We start from the raw sequence: 16068 nt of genomic DNA, 5'->3' as shown, positions 1-16068 counted from the left end.
CCCACGAACTATAAAAATAATAAATATATATATATATATATATAATGTTATGAGATTTAAGCTATTCAGAATAAACATTTGTGTTATAATCTGTAGTCATTCTAGAATGAAAAAAGTGTAATTTATATCTATTTCCTAATTTTTTATGGTGGTTACGAGGTTGGTGGTTACCAAATCCATACAGAGATGCAATAGTGAAAATAACAGATAAAATATAAATGTTTTTATAAAAAAACGTTTGATAACTATCTAAAGGTTATAAAAATTTTGCATGTGAAATCTGAAAATTTTCTGATGCACAAACGTATTTTTAATCTTAAAATAAAAAATAATTGGCATGTTGGAGAGCCAACATTCAAAAAGCAAAAATGCACGAGAAAACATTACTTAAAAAATCTTAAAACTTGCTATAAAATATGTAAAAAAGCCTTGTAATGTTTACTGATAATATGCAAAATTTTGTGAAGATATGCTTACTGTATTGAAAGTTATAGCATGAAAACTATAACAAGTACAAAATGGTTACAAGGTAGGTCCCTGGGACCAAGCCTGGAGTGAAAGAAATAACTAGATTTAATTCAGAACACTTGTACATAATCAGTTCTTTACATATACTACATTATCACATACTACATACAACAAATTGAAGTTTATCTTGTGATGAAAATATTAATTTTTGCAACAGTTGATACAAAAAATTCCCATGAAAAAAGATAATTCAAAAACAACTAAAACCTGTTTCTTTGTGTCCTTTTACAAATACATTAATCACAATTCAGAACAGAAACTAATGTTCTGACTTACCCTCCTGATTCATCAAAAAGCTTTCCTTCTATAAATGAATAGATATCAGAATATTCATATTCTCTGCATGGTAAATACTCTGGTACTGCCGATACATGTAATCTATGGTGAACAGAAATTATAAAAATTATTCAGAATATAGAATATGAGCAATACAACATTACTACATAATAACAACATTACTATATAAGAACAACATTACTACATAATAACATTACTATATAAGAACAACATTACTACATAATAACAAAATTACTACAACATAGCTTTACTATTAAACATCAGTTAAGATTTCCTCTCAAAAACTCCAACAAGTTTTCTGTATTAAGAAAGAGCGTGTTTGATTTAGTATTTTAGTTTATTTTTGAAAAGCTTATCATCAAATCATTTTGCATTTTTCATTTGTTTCAATGCTCATTGTGTTGATTTTTCGTCATGTAATATTCTAAATAATGTTCCAGTTACATGTGCTGTCTATACTACTGAAATAAATGAATAGCTCAATGGGCATATATTATACTGAAATACATGAACAGTTCAATGGGCACATACTACTGAAATACATGAACAGTTCAATGGGCATATACTACTGAAATACATGAACAGTTAAATGGGCATATACTACTGAAATACATGAACAGTTCAATGGGCATATACTACTGAAATACATGAACAGTTCAATTGGCATATACTACTGAAATACATGAACAGCTCACAGAGCCTTCCAATGTTCCAGTACAAGGAAGATGTAGACATACTTTCAAATAACTATCCAAAAAATATTATGCTACAAATTGCATAAATGGTGATAAAGTATGAAGCCAAAACAATGTGTAAAAATTCCCATATGGAAGATGTCATCAACACATATTCTTACCAAAAGTCACTGTATTCTTATTGAATAAATAGATTAAAGATGTACATCTTAATTTTGACATGCCATTATCAATATAACGCAAAATAAATTAGAAGGCAATATGCATGAGAACACAAAAATCTGTGTTATATACTTATTAGCAATTTTAAGATTGAAAATAGTTACAAGTTTAATAATAAATAAACCAGCCAGGTAGGCAGGTACAGTCATTACACACAGAAAATGAAAACTTTTTTCTAAAATAGCAGTTCTAGTAAGGGGATTGAGATGTCAATTTGAAAAGTAGTGGAGTATCTTCAAGCAGAGAGAAGTTTATTAACTGTATACTGTCACAGAATAATAAACTCAGTTCCCTATTTTTCCAACACTTGGGCATGTAGTTTCTTTGTGTTTACTTCCAAAGGATATAGATATTTTGATAAAAGGCAATATATACTAGTAATTATGTCACATTTGAATTTTGTGACCAGTTTTGTTGAACTTCTGACCAAAGCAAAACTAAAATCAACCTGGTAGTCAGCATAGCTTTTCTGATTTATTCAACATTATTTATATGGTGTTACATAAAATTTTTTCGTACAAACTGTGATGCAAAATGATTGGTAACCAAATTACAGGGGAAATATCATTATACCTAGTTAAAAATACAAGTAGATAAATATTTGACCATGATATGTTTAGCAGTTAACTACATTGTTTGTGAACGATGGTTAACAAGAAAAAGGATAATCTGATTTTATGTACCACACCAAATATAAACTATGTATTTGTCAGGTTTGTGTAGGGCCAAATTCTTTACAGTAGGTGTCTGTGACTCACTGGTGGTAAATTTCAAAAATAATAAACAAACAGCACAATCTACTTGTTTTAAAACAATATATCAAAACAAGTCAAATGAATATTTAAATGTTGTTTATCACAGTTGTATCCATAGTTTTTTCATAAAATTCCACACAGTTCTGCTTCAGTTACCTTAGAACACAATTTACAAGACAAATTCTTATTCTGTATTCTCTTATTACAATACAATATGTGATACTTTTACTTTAAAGTCAGCGATATATGCTCTTTACAGCTAAACTCATAAACACACACTCTAGATCTATTTGACCATATCTCTCATTAACTTAATGAGATATTATGATGTAACAATAATCGAGAAAAACATTGAAGGTTCTAATAACATGATGCAGTAATACAAAAATTGCCAATTTATGACAGTCAAAATACACAACGTATGATTCACGCTGTTACATAAACAACCCTGTGATAAACTATCACTTCTAAAAACTCCTAAATTTAACACTCGTACTATACTTAAATTAAAACACTTGTGTATATCTAACAATAAGCCCCACTTCAACAAAAAATATTTGCACTATTTTTATACCATGCACAAAGTCTACTCACATAGTCTGCACTAACATTTGCAGCCACCTTGATGGCTTCAATGCAGAACCTGTAGTTCTGTAGGTACAACACCCACCTCATGATCCTCGCACTGTTGATTCTACACCTATGGATGTATACAAGGAGCTGATGGTCAGTCTGGATGCTGAACTCCTTCCCTCATAGGTAGTTTTGGAATTTCCAGGTGGGAAATATGATGGCCAGACATTTTTATTCAATCACAGACTAGTTCTTGTAACTACTCAACAGCTTTTTACTGATATAGATTACTGGAAACAGTCCATCTTCACGTTCCTACAGAAGTGCTACTCCAATTACAACATCTGATGCATCGACCTGAACAATGAAGGGTCAATTGAAGTCTGGCATTTTAAGAATTGGCAAGCTTCCTAGCATGTTCTTCAACTTCTAGAATAACATCTGCTGTGGCTGTTCCTGATTCATCTTGTTGGGTTGGCCTTTCTTGGTCAGGTCAGTCAGTGTTGCAGCAACTTCAGCATAGTTTGGGATGAACTTCCTATAGTATCCCGCTACCTTCAGGAAGAATCTGACTTGCTGTTTGGTTGTCGGAGCTGGTACATCTTGTATGCAGATTAGCTTCTCCTCTTTCATGGCTATCTGTCAGTCCTCTATCTTGTGTCTGATAAAGTCAAGCACAGAATAGCCAATGTAGCTCTTAGATGGTCTGACCATCAAACCTGCTGCCATCACTTGCTCAAACAGCTTTCTGAGTTTATTCAGGTGGTATTCCCATCTGGTTGTGTGGGTCAGAATGTTCTTCACATAAAACTTGATGTTATTGTGCAACATCTTCTCATCATGTAGTTGAATGTCACTGCTGAGTTGATTAATCCAAATGGCCTACTCTTGAACTGATAGCATCCTTCTGGTACCACAAATGCTGTCTTCTCTTTAGATCCTGTTTTTATTGGGATCTGCCAATAACCTTTATGGAGGTCAATCTTGGAAAAGAACTTGACCCCATCTAGTTTTGCCATGATAGCCTCTGGGTTGCCCATGAGTTTTGAGTCAAACTTCATCACAAGGTTCAGCTTCTGCAAGTCTCTGCAGAAGTGGTTTGAGCCGTCCCTCCTCTTAAGCTCAATGATTCCAGCTTCTAACTTTAACTCGACTTCCTGCTTGATTAGGTCTCTCATTGTATAGGTCATCTGGTAAGGCTTCATCTTGACTGGATTCTTGGTCATGGTCTTGATCTTCTGTTGCACAAGGTATGTCTCACCTGGTCTATCTGCAAAGACATCTGCATACTGGCACAGTAGATCTTGTTGCTCTTTCTTCTGCTTGCCAGTCAGTTCTTCACTGACATTGACCTCTTTGTACGTCTCACCTCCACCCAGCAGTCTTAGATCCAATAGGTATTCTTGTTCTATTACAAAGTCACCATCTTCTGATTCTGCATCTATGATAGCCACACATTTAATGTCCATCTGTGCCTCAATAGATACATCCATTAGGTCTTCTTCCCCCTCAAAGTACCTCTTCAACAGATTGGCATGGTAGATCTTGGTCTTCCCATCCACTTTCACCTTATGGTCCATTCTACTGACCACTTCACATCAAAAACTTCTTTCCACTGCAGGGTGAGTTTGTTAATGTTTTGTGGGTATCAGAACCAAAACCTTCTGTCTGACCTTGAAATGTTGATCTTTGGCCTTTTTGTCATAGAAGTGCTTCAGACTGCCTTGAGCTGCATACAAACTTTCTTAAGTAAGTTGACAGGTCTCCTCCAACTGGTTTCCGAGGCCTAACATGTACTGGTATATGTTCCTCACTTCTGAATCTTCTTCTCTTGTTCACAGTTCTTTCAATATCTGCATCAGACTTCGTACTGTTCTTCTGTACAGTAATTCAAAAGGTGAAAATCCTGTACTCACTTGTGGGACTACTTGTTAAGCAAATAATATTGCATGCGGGTACCTGTCCCATTAATTTGGTGTCTCCTGGCACATCTTCTTCAGCATGCTCTTTATAACTCTGTTGACTCTCTCACAAAGTCCATTATGTCTGGGGTTGTACAGGGTAGTAAAGAGCTGCATAGTGCTGATGAGTCTACAAACCTCTTGCATCAGTACTAAGGTAAACTGACTCCCTCTGTCACTCATGGCTATTTCAGAAAGCCTACTCTGCAGAATACTTCTAGGAGAACTCATGCTACTCTCTTTCTCTATCTTTGGCACTGCTAAGGCTTCTAGATAATGTGTTGCATAGTTCACTAGTGTCAGCATGCTCTGGTTACCCTTGTCAGATACAGATGCTAGTGGTATAATCACGTCTACAGCTATTCTGCTAAATGTCTCTCACCCAGTGGCACCTTGCCTACTTTCCCTTTAAGTATTGTCCTTTGGCATATGTCACACGATCTGCAGAATCTAATCACATCTCCGATGGCCAATGGAAGTTGCTGGTGATTCTGTTTATCATCTTCTTTGCTCCTAGTTGTCCTCCCGCAATTGACTCCTGAGCCAGCTTCATCACTTGAATCTGGTATTCTGTTGGTACTATGATCTATTTAACTTCCCCAGTAGAACTGTCTTGATAGATCTGGTAAAGCATTCCTTTCTGATCCTCTGTTCTGTAAGTCCTCTTCACTTTGGTCTTGTGCTCCACTTTCTCCCAGGCACTGTCCAAAGGTTTCTGCAGAAAAGGGTCATTCTTCTGTGCTTCCATTAATTCCCATAGACCTACATTATGGATGTTACCTTTCAAGACTTGCAGGGGCTTGATGTCTTGCCTGCTTTTCTTTTTTTGAGCTCTTGTAGTGACTGCAGGTGAATCACCAGTCTTATTTCTGTCTGATTCTTCCTAACTTCTACTGCCTGGTGTTTTGCAAATTACCAAGTCTTAGATGGATGCCTTCCTGTACATGGCCTCAAGTTCTCCCATGTAGTGTATAGTGTCACATTATTCTTGCTATAGGAAACTTTCTCATTGTCCCATCAATCACCACACACATATCAACCCTGCCCATCATCCGGTCATCAAATACTAGACTTACCGGCTTGTTGTGGTGTGTTGGCACCTCTCAATGTTTGTCACATGGTCCATTCACCACTGGCACTGTTGACCCATTTAGTGACTTAACTGACCATCAATCATGCACTGTTTAATCATGGTGATAGCACTTCCTTCTTGTGGTGAATCTGACGAGTTGTCTTTACTCTGTTTCTTCTGGCAGCAGCATAAATGGTGACAGTCATCCATTTCTTCTTTATTGCCAGCACCATCTTTGTAGGTAGCACCAGCTGCTTTATATTGATATTTCTGCTGTTGCTTGTTGGTGACAGACTTGCAGAATCTCGCAATGTGTCTCATTTTATAACAAACATAGCATCTCTTCTCTCTTTTGTCTGTTGATTTCTTGTCAACCTTTAGTGATATCCTACCTCTGGTTAGCCACTCCTGGTTTCAGATTTGACTGGTTATTCTTGGACTTGCCAGTTATGCTATCTCCATGGGCTTCCATGTACTGTTCTGCCAGCTTGATAATCTCATCCATGTCTTTCTATGCTCTCTCCTTTAGGAACAGTGACATTTCAGTGGACCACATGAACTGTTCATGTATTAGTAAACCTGCCAATCCTTCATACTATTTTTACATTTGGCAATGTATGTCCACTTGTAAAGTATCCCAGTAGGCATACCAAAAACTGAAATACAGCTTCTCTGGTGCCAGATTTGACTTCTTTGAACTTTTGACGAAAACCTTCTTCAGTAAGTTCATAGCATTTCAGCAAGGCCACTTTTAACTTGTCATAGTCCATGGCATCTTCTGACATCATGCCAGCATACACTTGTAGGTCTTTTTCTGTGAGAATTGGGCTGAGACAGACCGCTTAGTTCCTTTTGTTCCAGTTCTGACTTTGGACATATCTTTCACACCTCTCCAGGAAAGCATCCATGTTGTCTTTCTGTTCATCAAATTTGGGCAGCTTGGATCAGCTGGCCCTGACCCCACTGTCATTCTTGAGTTTTTCATCTTTCTGTTGGGTGAGCTTGGCAATCTCAATTTGTGAAGTTATTCTCTCTATTTCCAGTCTCTCCTTTTCTTCTTTTTCAATTTTTATTCTTATTCTCTCTCCAGTCTCTCCTCTCTCTGCTTTTCTTCTTTCAGTCTTTTTCCCTCTTCTCTCTCTCTAGGTCTTCTTGTCGTTTAAGAAACTCTCGCAGATCGCCATCTTTAATCCTAAGTCGCTCACCCCCCCCTCTCTCCACTTATCAATATCAGTTGACATGGTTATATAGTGTGTTTGTGACCTCTACAATATTTTTGCCACCACTACAACTGTGTGTATATATGCCTATCTGCCGATTTCCTGTCTCTTCTACCATCGTTTACCCCTGTAGAGCCTATATGGCTCACCAATGTCAGGTTTTGTTTAGTGCTGGATTCTTTACAGTAGGTGTCTGTGATTTACTGGTGATAAATTTCAATAATAAGCAAACAACACATAGTACAAGTGTTTTAAAATAATATATTAAAATAAGTCAAACGTGTATACAAGTGTTCTTTACACAGTTGTATCCAGAGCTTTAAATAATTCTCTCTTTTTCATCAAATTCCACACAGACTGGTTCAGTTACTTTAGAACACAACTGACAAGACAAATTCTCCTTCTCTACTCTGTTAGCACAATACAATCTGTGATACTTTCAATTTAAAATTCCAGATATACGCTCTTTATGACTAAAATCACAAACACAATTTGACTATATCTTTTATTAACTTTCTAACTAACTTGAACTATATTTTGGACAAGTATTTATAAATAGCCCAGCTGAAGCCTAAAACTTTCCACACACTACAAGATATTAGGATGTAATAATATGAGAAAAACTTAGAAGGTTTCAGTAACATGACCCAATAATACAACAATCACCAATTTATAACAGTCGAACTATACAAGGTATGATTTGCACATTTACATAAATATACCTGTGATAAACTATCTCTTCTAAAAATAACTAAATTTAACACTTGCACTATAGTTATATTAAAACGGTTGTGTATATCTAAGTATTACATGATTTATTTAATTACAATAGGAATTTTTGACACTAATAAGTGACTTAAAACGTTTTAAGAAATGAGAACTTAATAACTGTTTTCTATTCCATTTACTGACTTAAGATTCAAAGGACCAGATAACTGATATTTTACCCAATGTAGTATGAACTTTAGTTCTTTTATGGTATGTCAAAACAGACGTGTTTTTGTTTTTCATTGGTAATTACAGTCAAGCAGGTAATTGCAAAACTTGATGGTTTTTTTTAAAAATTAATATGAAGCATGGCTGGTGATAAAAAAAAGTTCAAAAGGCATGATTATGAAGACTGGAACTTGATGAAATGCCTGAGCATTAGCTAGCAAAAAATAATAAAATTCCAATAAGCTTATTATCAAACATGCACAGAAGTTTTATAAGTAGAATTTTCTAACACTAAAGAGTCTCCTGACAAAAGTTAAACAACCTATATTCTACTTAACATCCAAAGGTGTAATATATAACACTAAGTTTTCCTTTGGATTGTATCAAAAAAGAAGAAACCAGAAGGATTAGAACTCATAGGATATCAAATTCTGTAAAATTAATGAATTCCAACACATTTGGTGTTGTGAACATTTTATGGTCATACTTCACTGCATAGAATGACACATAAGAAAATAACTGACAAAGAAAAGAAAAACCAGACAAATACAAGAAGCTACACATATAAAAATGAAAACCTCTACACTCAGTGAGTCACAAATTGAAATCACAATAAAAGAAGCTTTACATATCAGGATGAAACCACTGCATTCAACAGACTCAGGAACAGAGATCAGCAATCACAATTAAAGAAATTTTACATATATGAATGAAAATATTTGTATTCAACAGTTCCAGAAACAGAAATTTATGAATGTGTGACATGAGAGCATGTCATGTTTCCTCTATCATCTTTAGCAATATATGAATTTAAAAAAAAATTAATTTATTTTTCCTTCTATGTGGCTTTGGTATTAACACATTGTCCAGAAAACTTTTGAAATTGTTTTACTTTATTTGCCTTTATTTTCTATAGCAGACAAATACTCTGCCCAAAGGTATATTGCAGTAGTGACACACACATCCATGTTGAAAAAGTCATTGACTGTAATGTTCTTCACTGGCCAAGTGGATGATGTCTGTATGTTACAGTTGATAAATGTTGTGAGAGAATGACTAGTATGTGGTATACAAGGTTTCTTGTAAGACTGGAACATTTGTCCTCACAGAGTTCTACTTGGTTATCAACAGGAAACTTTCAACAGAGAAAAATGGTTGTTGATAAATTCACAGAAGAAGCAAATGTCCACTCAACTATGCTGGGGCACACAGTTTTTGTGTCTGTAATGAAAATAGTTTTCACTTTTCTTCAAAAATGTCCAGTTGAGTTTCCAAATTCATATGGTTCTAAAAATTTCCTGTTTAATCCTAAGCAGACCTATCTAAAAACTTGCAAAGAAACCAGTTCATCTGAGAGTGCCACAGATGTTTATGAATTCCTCAAAATCCCTGCTACTTGCTGAATTTTACTTCTTCCAGAAATTAAAACACATTATCAATCTCATAGTAATCTGATTTCCAAATATACCTAGTGTTTTATTTAGCTATATAACTTGCAATAGATAAAATAAGCAATCTCAAAGTCTTATTCCTGGAGAGTCATGTAGGGATCAACAGATACTAACTGATTCTTTTAATTCACCATAACACAAATTTCTAAATCTCTCTTAACAGCTGTAAGACTACTGATATCTCTCAATGCAGTGTGCTCTCTAAAACCTTTGTAAAGTATTTAAGAAATTCTCACATGGCTGAGATATGGTAGCCATCAAAAAGTCCCCAGTTTGAGCTAAGTGCAATTACAAAAAGACTAAAAAATCTCTAACTTACTTCTTTTCTTATAATGTCAGTTCAACAGTTTTGAATAATAGTTATCTCAAAAGATTTGACTTTTTTAAACATGTAAATAAGAGCACTTGGCAAGCCATAAACGTTTTTCCAAATTGTTAATGTATTATGCAGTTACAGGATGCTGTCACGTTGTTACATGGACTACCATTCCTTGATGATGTTGAAAAAATACAACAGAACATTTCTTATTTACTTAAAGTTGTACATTCCTCTCCTGCTCCATTAATCTTACATGAAACACAAGGAACATGACTGAAATAACTTTTTTAGGAATTATGCTCATATAAACATATGAATTATATTAACTTTTCTATAAAAATTCTTGATAAAACTTAAATCAATCACAATTTTTATTAACAAGTTAGATCAAAGTTTTTCACTATTAATTCCTAATTAAGTAAGTTGGAATGAGAAAGTCGTATTGTAGAGGGCATACATTAAAGCCCACAAACCAACCAGTATTACCACAGTAAGATTTGTCATGGAACAATACATATTTTGTTGTGTTGAATCTTTCTTTTGATGCTCTTGTCAGTTCTATTCTTACCTCTTGATTCCAGTTTTATCAGTGAGCACTACACATTTGTAACAATATATACATTATTGCTCTAACATGAAAAAACTCAAACAGCTAAAATATTATTTTGAATTACATAATGGTAACTTTATTTCATAAATAGTAAACTAGGCAAGATACTTTTATCAAAAATAGACAAAAAGTACGCTGACACTTGTGAAATGTGACACAAGTTAAAGATCATTAATATTTGTGAAGAAATGTACTTTTTTCACAGTCTTGAAACATGTTAAAAGTTAAAGATAATTAATATTTGTCAACATACTTTACTCTGGCCAATTCCAATGGATTTTCAGAGACAGAACAAGGTGTCTGACGAGATGGAATAACCGGTCGTAACCTCTGAAAATAGAAATAACATTTGTATTAAGCTAATGATCTTTTATGTGTTCTATTGTTCACAAATATAGAAGTTATTGCTAATGCATCATCCTCTAAGTCCCAAAGCTAACAGGAAACAAATGTAAATTACACTCATCACAACATTACTTAATCATAGGCAATCTGTATGTGATGAGAGGGTGTAACAAAAATATTTCTATAAGTGTTTGTTGCAATTAATACTGAGGTGTATGTAAAATTTCTTCCTTCCTGTTTATGCTTAAGATAGGAAATGGAAGGGTTATAGGTTTATGAAAATATAAATTAATGCATTGCAAGTCACATGTCGGTGATCAAAGCTGTACTGTCTCAAATCTTACAAAACCCAGCATGTTCTAAATAATCCAAAGTTCAACATGAAATTGAGATTAATAAATAATTTTTAGCAGCACATCTGATTTATTTAAGACCTTTAATGCAAAACTATGCTCATAAATTAAAAGTGAAGGTAACAAGATCTACACTTATAGTTATCAAGTAACAAGTTTTATACTAACATTGTATTTTTTTGGTACATACTGTATTTCTTTTCTTACTCGAACTTCAATCTCTTATAACATAATTTCCTTTTTCAAGCTGATACATATAGCATATTTAAAAAATTAACACATTCACAACATCGTGTGCCACCGGTGGTACATTTGCATGTTTTCCGTTGGATGTTGTGTGCCACCCATGGTATACAGTACCCATAAGATATAACTGCACCTCATATCCCCAAAGTCCAATATGAAAGTATATATTTTGTACGGACGGCTATAATAAAGCCACTCCTTCCATTATGTACCACTGGTAGAGCACAGATGCCATGTTGAAATGACAACTGAAATAAAACAAATTTACGTGATTAAATCACTTTTCATTTTAAAATTACATCAAGAGATTGGCATTAAATTTTTCACTGTGAGTAAATGAAGCAAAAAATCAACAAACTAACTGAGACTTCTTTCATAAATAAAAAACTGTTATGAAAACTGTAATATAATAAGGAAAGAGATGAAATAGAAATAAAATGTTCATGGTAATTAAGTAGAATAAAAACTAATTAGATATTATTTTTATTTAGAAAGTCTTTTATGAAAATTGGAAAAAAAAAAGAAAGACAATGAATATTTTCATACATTCTAATTTTCATTTATGTTTGTCATTGAAACACCCCAAGCACATTGTAGGCTTCACATCACAATTCTTGAACTATTATCATCTACACTAGGGATTATTTTATCTGATGTTCCTTTTTGTACGATCGTAAAATTGTGAAATATTCATAATCCTTCTAAAAAACAGCAAAATTACTCTGAGAAAAAGAAACAAATATTAAATATGATGATTATTGGATTATTATTACTTAAATCATAGAGTGCACCATCGATGGTGCACTCAAGAGAAAGTTGCCAATGGAGTCATTCTGTTATAAAAACATAACATAAAGCCATAAAATTAGTAACAGTATCTAAGACAGAATTTACAATGAGGTTTTACATTTCTATTGCATAATTAGGGAAATCACTTACACCATGAAAGTGTTAAAGATCATGCTGTAATATATGAGAATAAATTCAAAAACTGCTTGCTTCTTGCATGTTTATTTAGTAAAATACTCCCACTTTGGTCCTGAAAATGGGGTATCAGTTCAGATTTACTAGTAAATAAAACCAATGAGATTTAAAAGACTAAGAAGCTTTCAATTAATAAGTTCGTGCTAGATAAGCCTAATTATACAGTATGCCTCCAGATGAGGAAGCAACTTCAAAACCCCAATGTTACAAAATATTTAAAATTATTTTACTGACATGAAACTTAACAACAGAAACAATTAAAAGAAATTAGTTTTTGAATACTTAAGAACATTATTTAATTCATTGCAACTAATAATTAAAATTAGTTCATAACACAAACAGCAGAACTGCAACTCAAAATATGAAGTACTTGGAATTTTAAATTACACACAGTTTGCAAAAGTTTAACACTGAACTATACTTTAGAAAAAATTGATTGTAAACATTTTTTTAAAGAAGTGGAAACTGCTTTCAGGTCATTGATTTAACGTAATAAGCTGTTGAATCTCAAATAGAGCAAATCTCATGTTTCACTTCACTAGTTTTGTGTGTGTTTGTAATGAAACTCCTCTTGACCTTCGTTAAATACAGTAGCTTTTAATGCTCAGAATTCATTTATTATTACTTTAGTAAGATGTGCTGACATGAAGTTCAAGTGGAAAAATGTAAGTTTGTAAATTTTTTGGAATGAAAACTTAGATTGAGTGTAAGTTTGAATTAAAGTTGGGTAAATAGTGGTATTAGCTAACTGATACCTCATTAATTGGTCACATTTGATTAATGAATGAATACAGTGTTTCTCAAAGAACAAAGTTTTAGGTAGGTGCTACCACCCAGTTGCCTTCCCTCTAGTCAGCAGTTCAACAGCAACAACAAAATAATAATAATAATGTTGGCAATAACTGCTGCCAGCTAGGTGCCTTTCCTATTGTCAGCAATTCATAATATATTGATATTGTTAGTGCCTAGAGCTAGCAGCTAGTACCTTCACTCTTAAATAATCAATTATATTGGACCCAAAATACACCTATCAGGCAAAGTAAATGTCTACTCCTGCTTTCTGGGAATGTAATATTAACCTTTATTTTCCTCCCAAGAGTTTGACAAGTTCCTTTGTTTTTTGATTTTTGACCGGTAGGGTTTCTTCTTTTACTGGTTTTTTTAACTGAAGAAACAATTTCAAAATCTTCATCACTGTCCGTATCTTCTTCCACATTTTCATAGTCATCTTCAGAAGATTCTTCATCCACCTGAAGTTTTTTGGCACTTACACTGAACCTCTGTTTTTTTGATTTAGGAGGATTCCTCTCTTCTGAAAAACTGTATATGGTAACTTTCATTCATCAGTTTAACCATTTTCTGAAATCTAATGAAAATTCTCTAAAAATAGTATTAATGATGGTTAATGTGGGTCTCTCAAGTATTTGTTATCCAAATGATACCCTTAAATGCCAAAATTCTTATAAATTTAACTAACTTAATTTAAATAAGTTAAAAATGCTAAATGACTATTTCTTCTGACAAATACTTAATTAAAGTTTTAAATTAGTTTTATATGTGTTATTTGATAGCTCAATTCAAGTGTGAACTTAAATACTCAATCTTCAAAGCTGTAAAGAGAAAAATTAGGATTATGAAGTAAGAACAGAATACAGAATAGTTTTTAACTGAATGTGCATGGGGTCAGTCTACTGAACTGATTCCATATTTGAAACGGAATGTTGACTACAATTCTAAATTTATTAAGTGTATCTACATGAAACGTGGCAAGCTTTTAGTAAAATGGACAAATCTGTTGCACACAAAAAATCAGATGTTTTATGTATTTGTACTTAAGAAATGTCTGTGAATTAACAGTCAGTCTGATTCTAGTCTGAGTACAAAGTGATGTTCATATGAAGAATAAAAATACATTTTCCCATCATACAGTTTGATTGTTACATTTACATAACCTCTGAAATGCATACGTACAGTTTTTTTCAGTCAGGTATTTACTCTCTTCTACCAAAAACTGTCACTAATTCCGCAATGTAGGGTAAAATGAACAGTTGATAACCCTAACATGAAACACATAATAGCAAATCAAATGGCACTCTATAAAATGTCATGGCATGCACGCTTTGACCTCTGCCTGTGCACATAAGGTTAACTCATGACATAGGCTAACCAATATTTAAATCAAGTGACTAGGGCTATTCATCACATTAAAAATCTTGTTTTCATGCAAGCTTTCAGCCATGAAACCATCATTTTATTTTTAACATTTTTAAATTTGGGATCACTTGAACACATAAATCTAGAATACATAAGTAGTTTTCATTGAGGATGAATTAAATCATTTTGAGAAAATTTTTAAAAACTGTTATCCAAATAAAAACTATACAGTATAATGATACAAAGTGATTATACAGTAAAATAATCAACAAATCTTTACTGCAAATAAATCGCTAAACAAATGTAAAAATAAAACTTTTTCCTTGTACATTCTGGATCTTATAGAAGAACTAAAAAATAACAAATGCATTTAGCATCAATGTAGCTTTCTCACCCTATGAGATAAATACAATAAGTTACCTGTTCCCAAACCTTTTATGAAGAAGGCTGTTTACAGCACAAAGTGGGAATGTAATAAGCAATATAATGAAGAGATAAATTCACTTCAAGTTAGGCTCAAGAGTACAAAAATGGCATCACAAATTGTGTTAAGAACATATCAGCCATTGCCTACAAAAAAACAAGATGGACTTAAGTATTAGTTCAAGAAGAAAACGGTCAAAAATAAAAAATTACAAAGGTTTTTGCTAATCACACATATAACAGTGCTCCAACATTTATCAAGTAGATCAGACAATTCATGTAAACATTCAACTTTAACCATAACAAGTCCCAAACTGCTGTGAATACATATATCGTGATGAAATTTAGTTGAATGGACGGCAATTGCCTGCTGTAGAAATGCAGGACAACATTTCGAAAGTCTTCCACCTTTCATCTTCAGGTCAGTGTGTGTATGGTTTTGTTGATCTTTATACTATTCTGGTGGATTGTGGAGGGCGTGTTATGACTGGTTGGTTTATCCCTCTTTCTGATTGGTGGTGAGAAATCTTGTACATTCAATCAATGGTAGCCACAGATTACTTGCCTTTAATCTGGAATCTGTTTAGTGAAAGTTTTATAGTGTTAATGTAAAAGGATTGTTTAATTTTTCTTGTCTTCCTGTTTTTATTAATATATGAATTTTATAAATTATTTGTTTAGTCTGTTTCTATGAAGTTTTGGTATAAATTCATGGTTTCTGTTTTCTATAGTAGATAATATGCCAGAGGGGATGTTGTAGTATATTTACATAGAAATGGTTCAGAGCTGCAACGTCTTAGGCTGACTGAGCAGATAATGTATGCTACAGCTGAAAAATGTTGTGAGAAAATGACCATTCATGTGGTGATACTATCATAAAATAAAATAAAAGTTTTGTAACCTTGTGACATTCGTAGATTCTTG

At 33.3% G+C, this 16068-nt stretch overlaps 1 protein-coding gene across 1 annotated transcript in view; it reads right to left on the bottom strand.

The window, feature by feature from the left end:
- The window catches only part of LOC106465649 (origin recognition complex subunit 1-like), a 92151-nt gene that overhangs the window by 27816 nt on the left and 48267 nt on the right, over positions 1–16068 (bottom strand). The window contains exons 6-8 of the mRNA XM_013925884.2: positions 13647–13887; positions 10893–10969; positions 805–906 (exon numbers count right to left, since the gene is read on the bottom strand). Coding sequence (XP_013781338.2) covers positions 805–906; positions 10893–10969; positions 13647–13887 — 420 coding nt within the window. The remainder of the gene's footprint in view (positions 1–804; positions 907–10892; positions 10970–13646; positions 13888–16068) is intronic.

Source organism: Limulus polyphemus, unplaced genomic scaffold, assembly GCF_000517525.1.
Source record: "Limulus polyphemus unplaced genomic scaffold, Limulus_polyphemus-2.1.2 Scaffold2012, whole genome shotgun sequence".
Lineage (NCBI taxonomy): Eukaryota > Metazoa > Arthropoda > Merostomata > Xiphosura > Limulidae > Limulus > Limulus polyphemus.
This window is presented reverse-complemented; position numbering and strand designations above follow the sequence as displayed.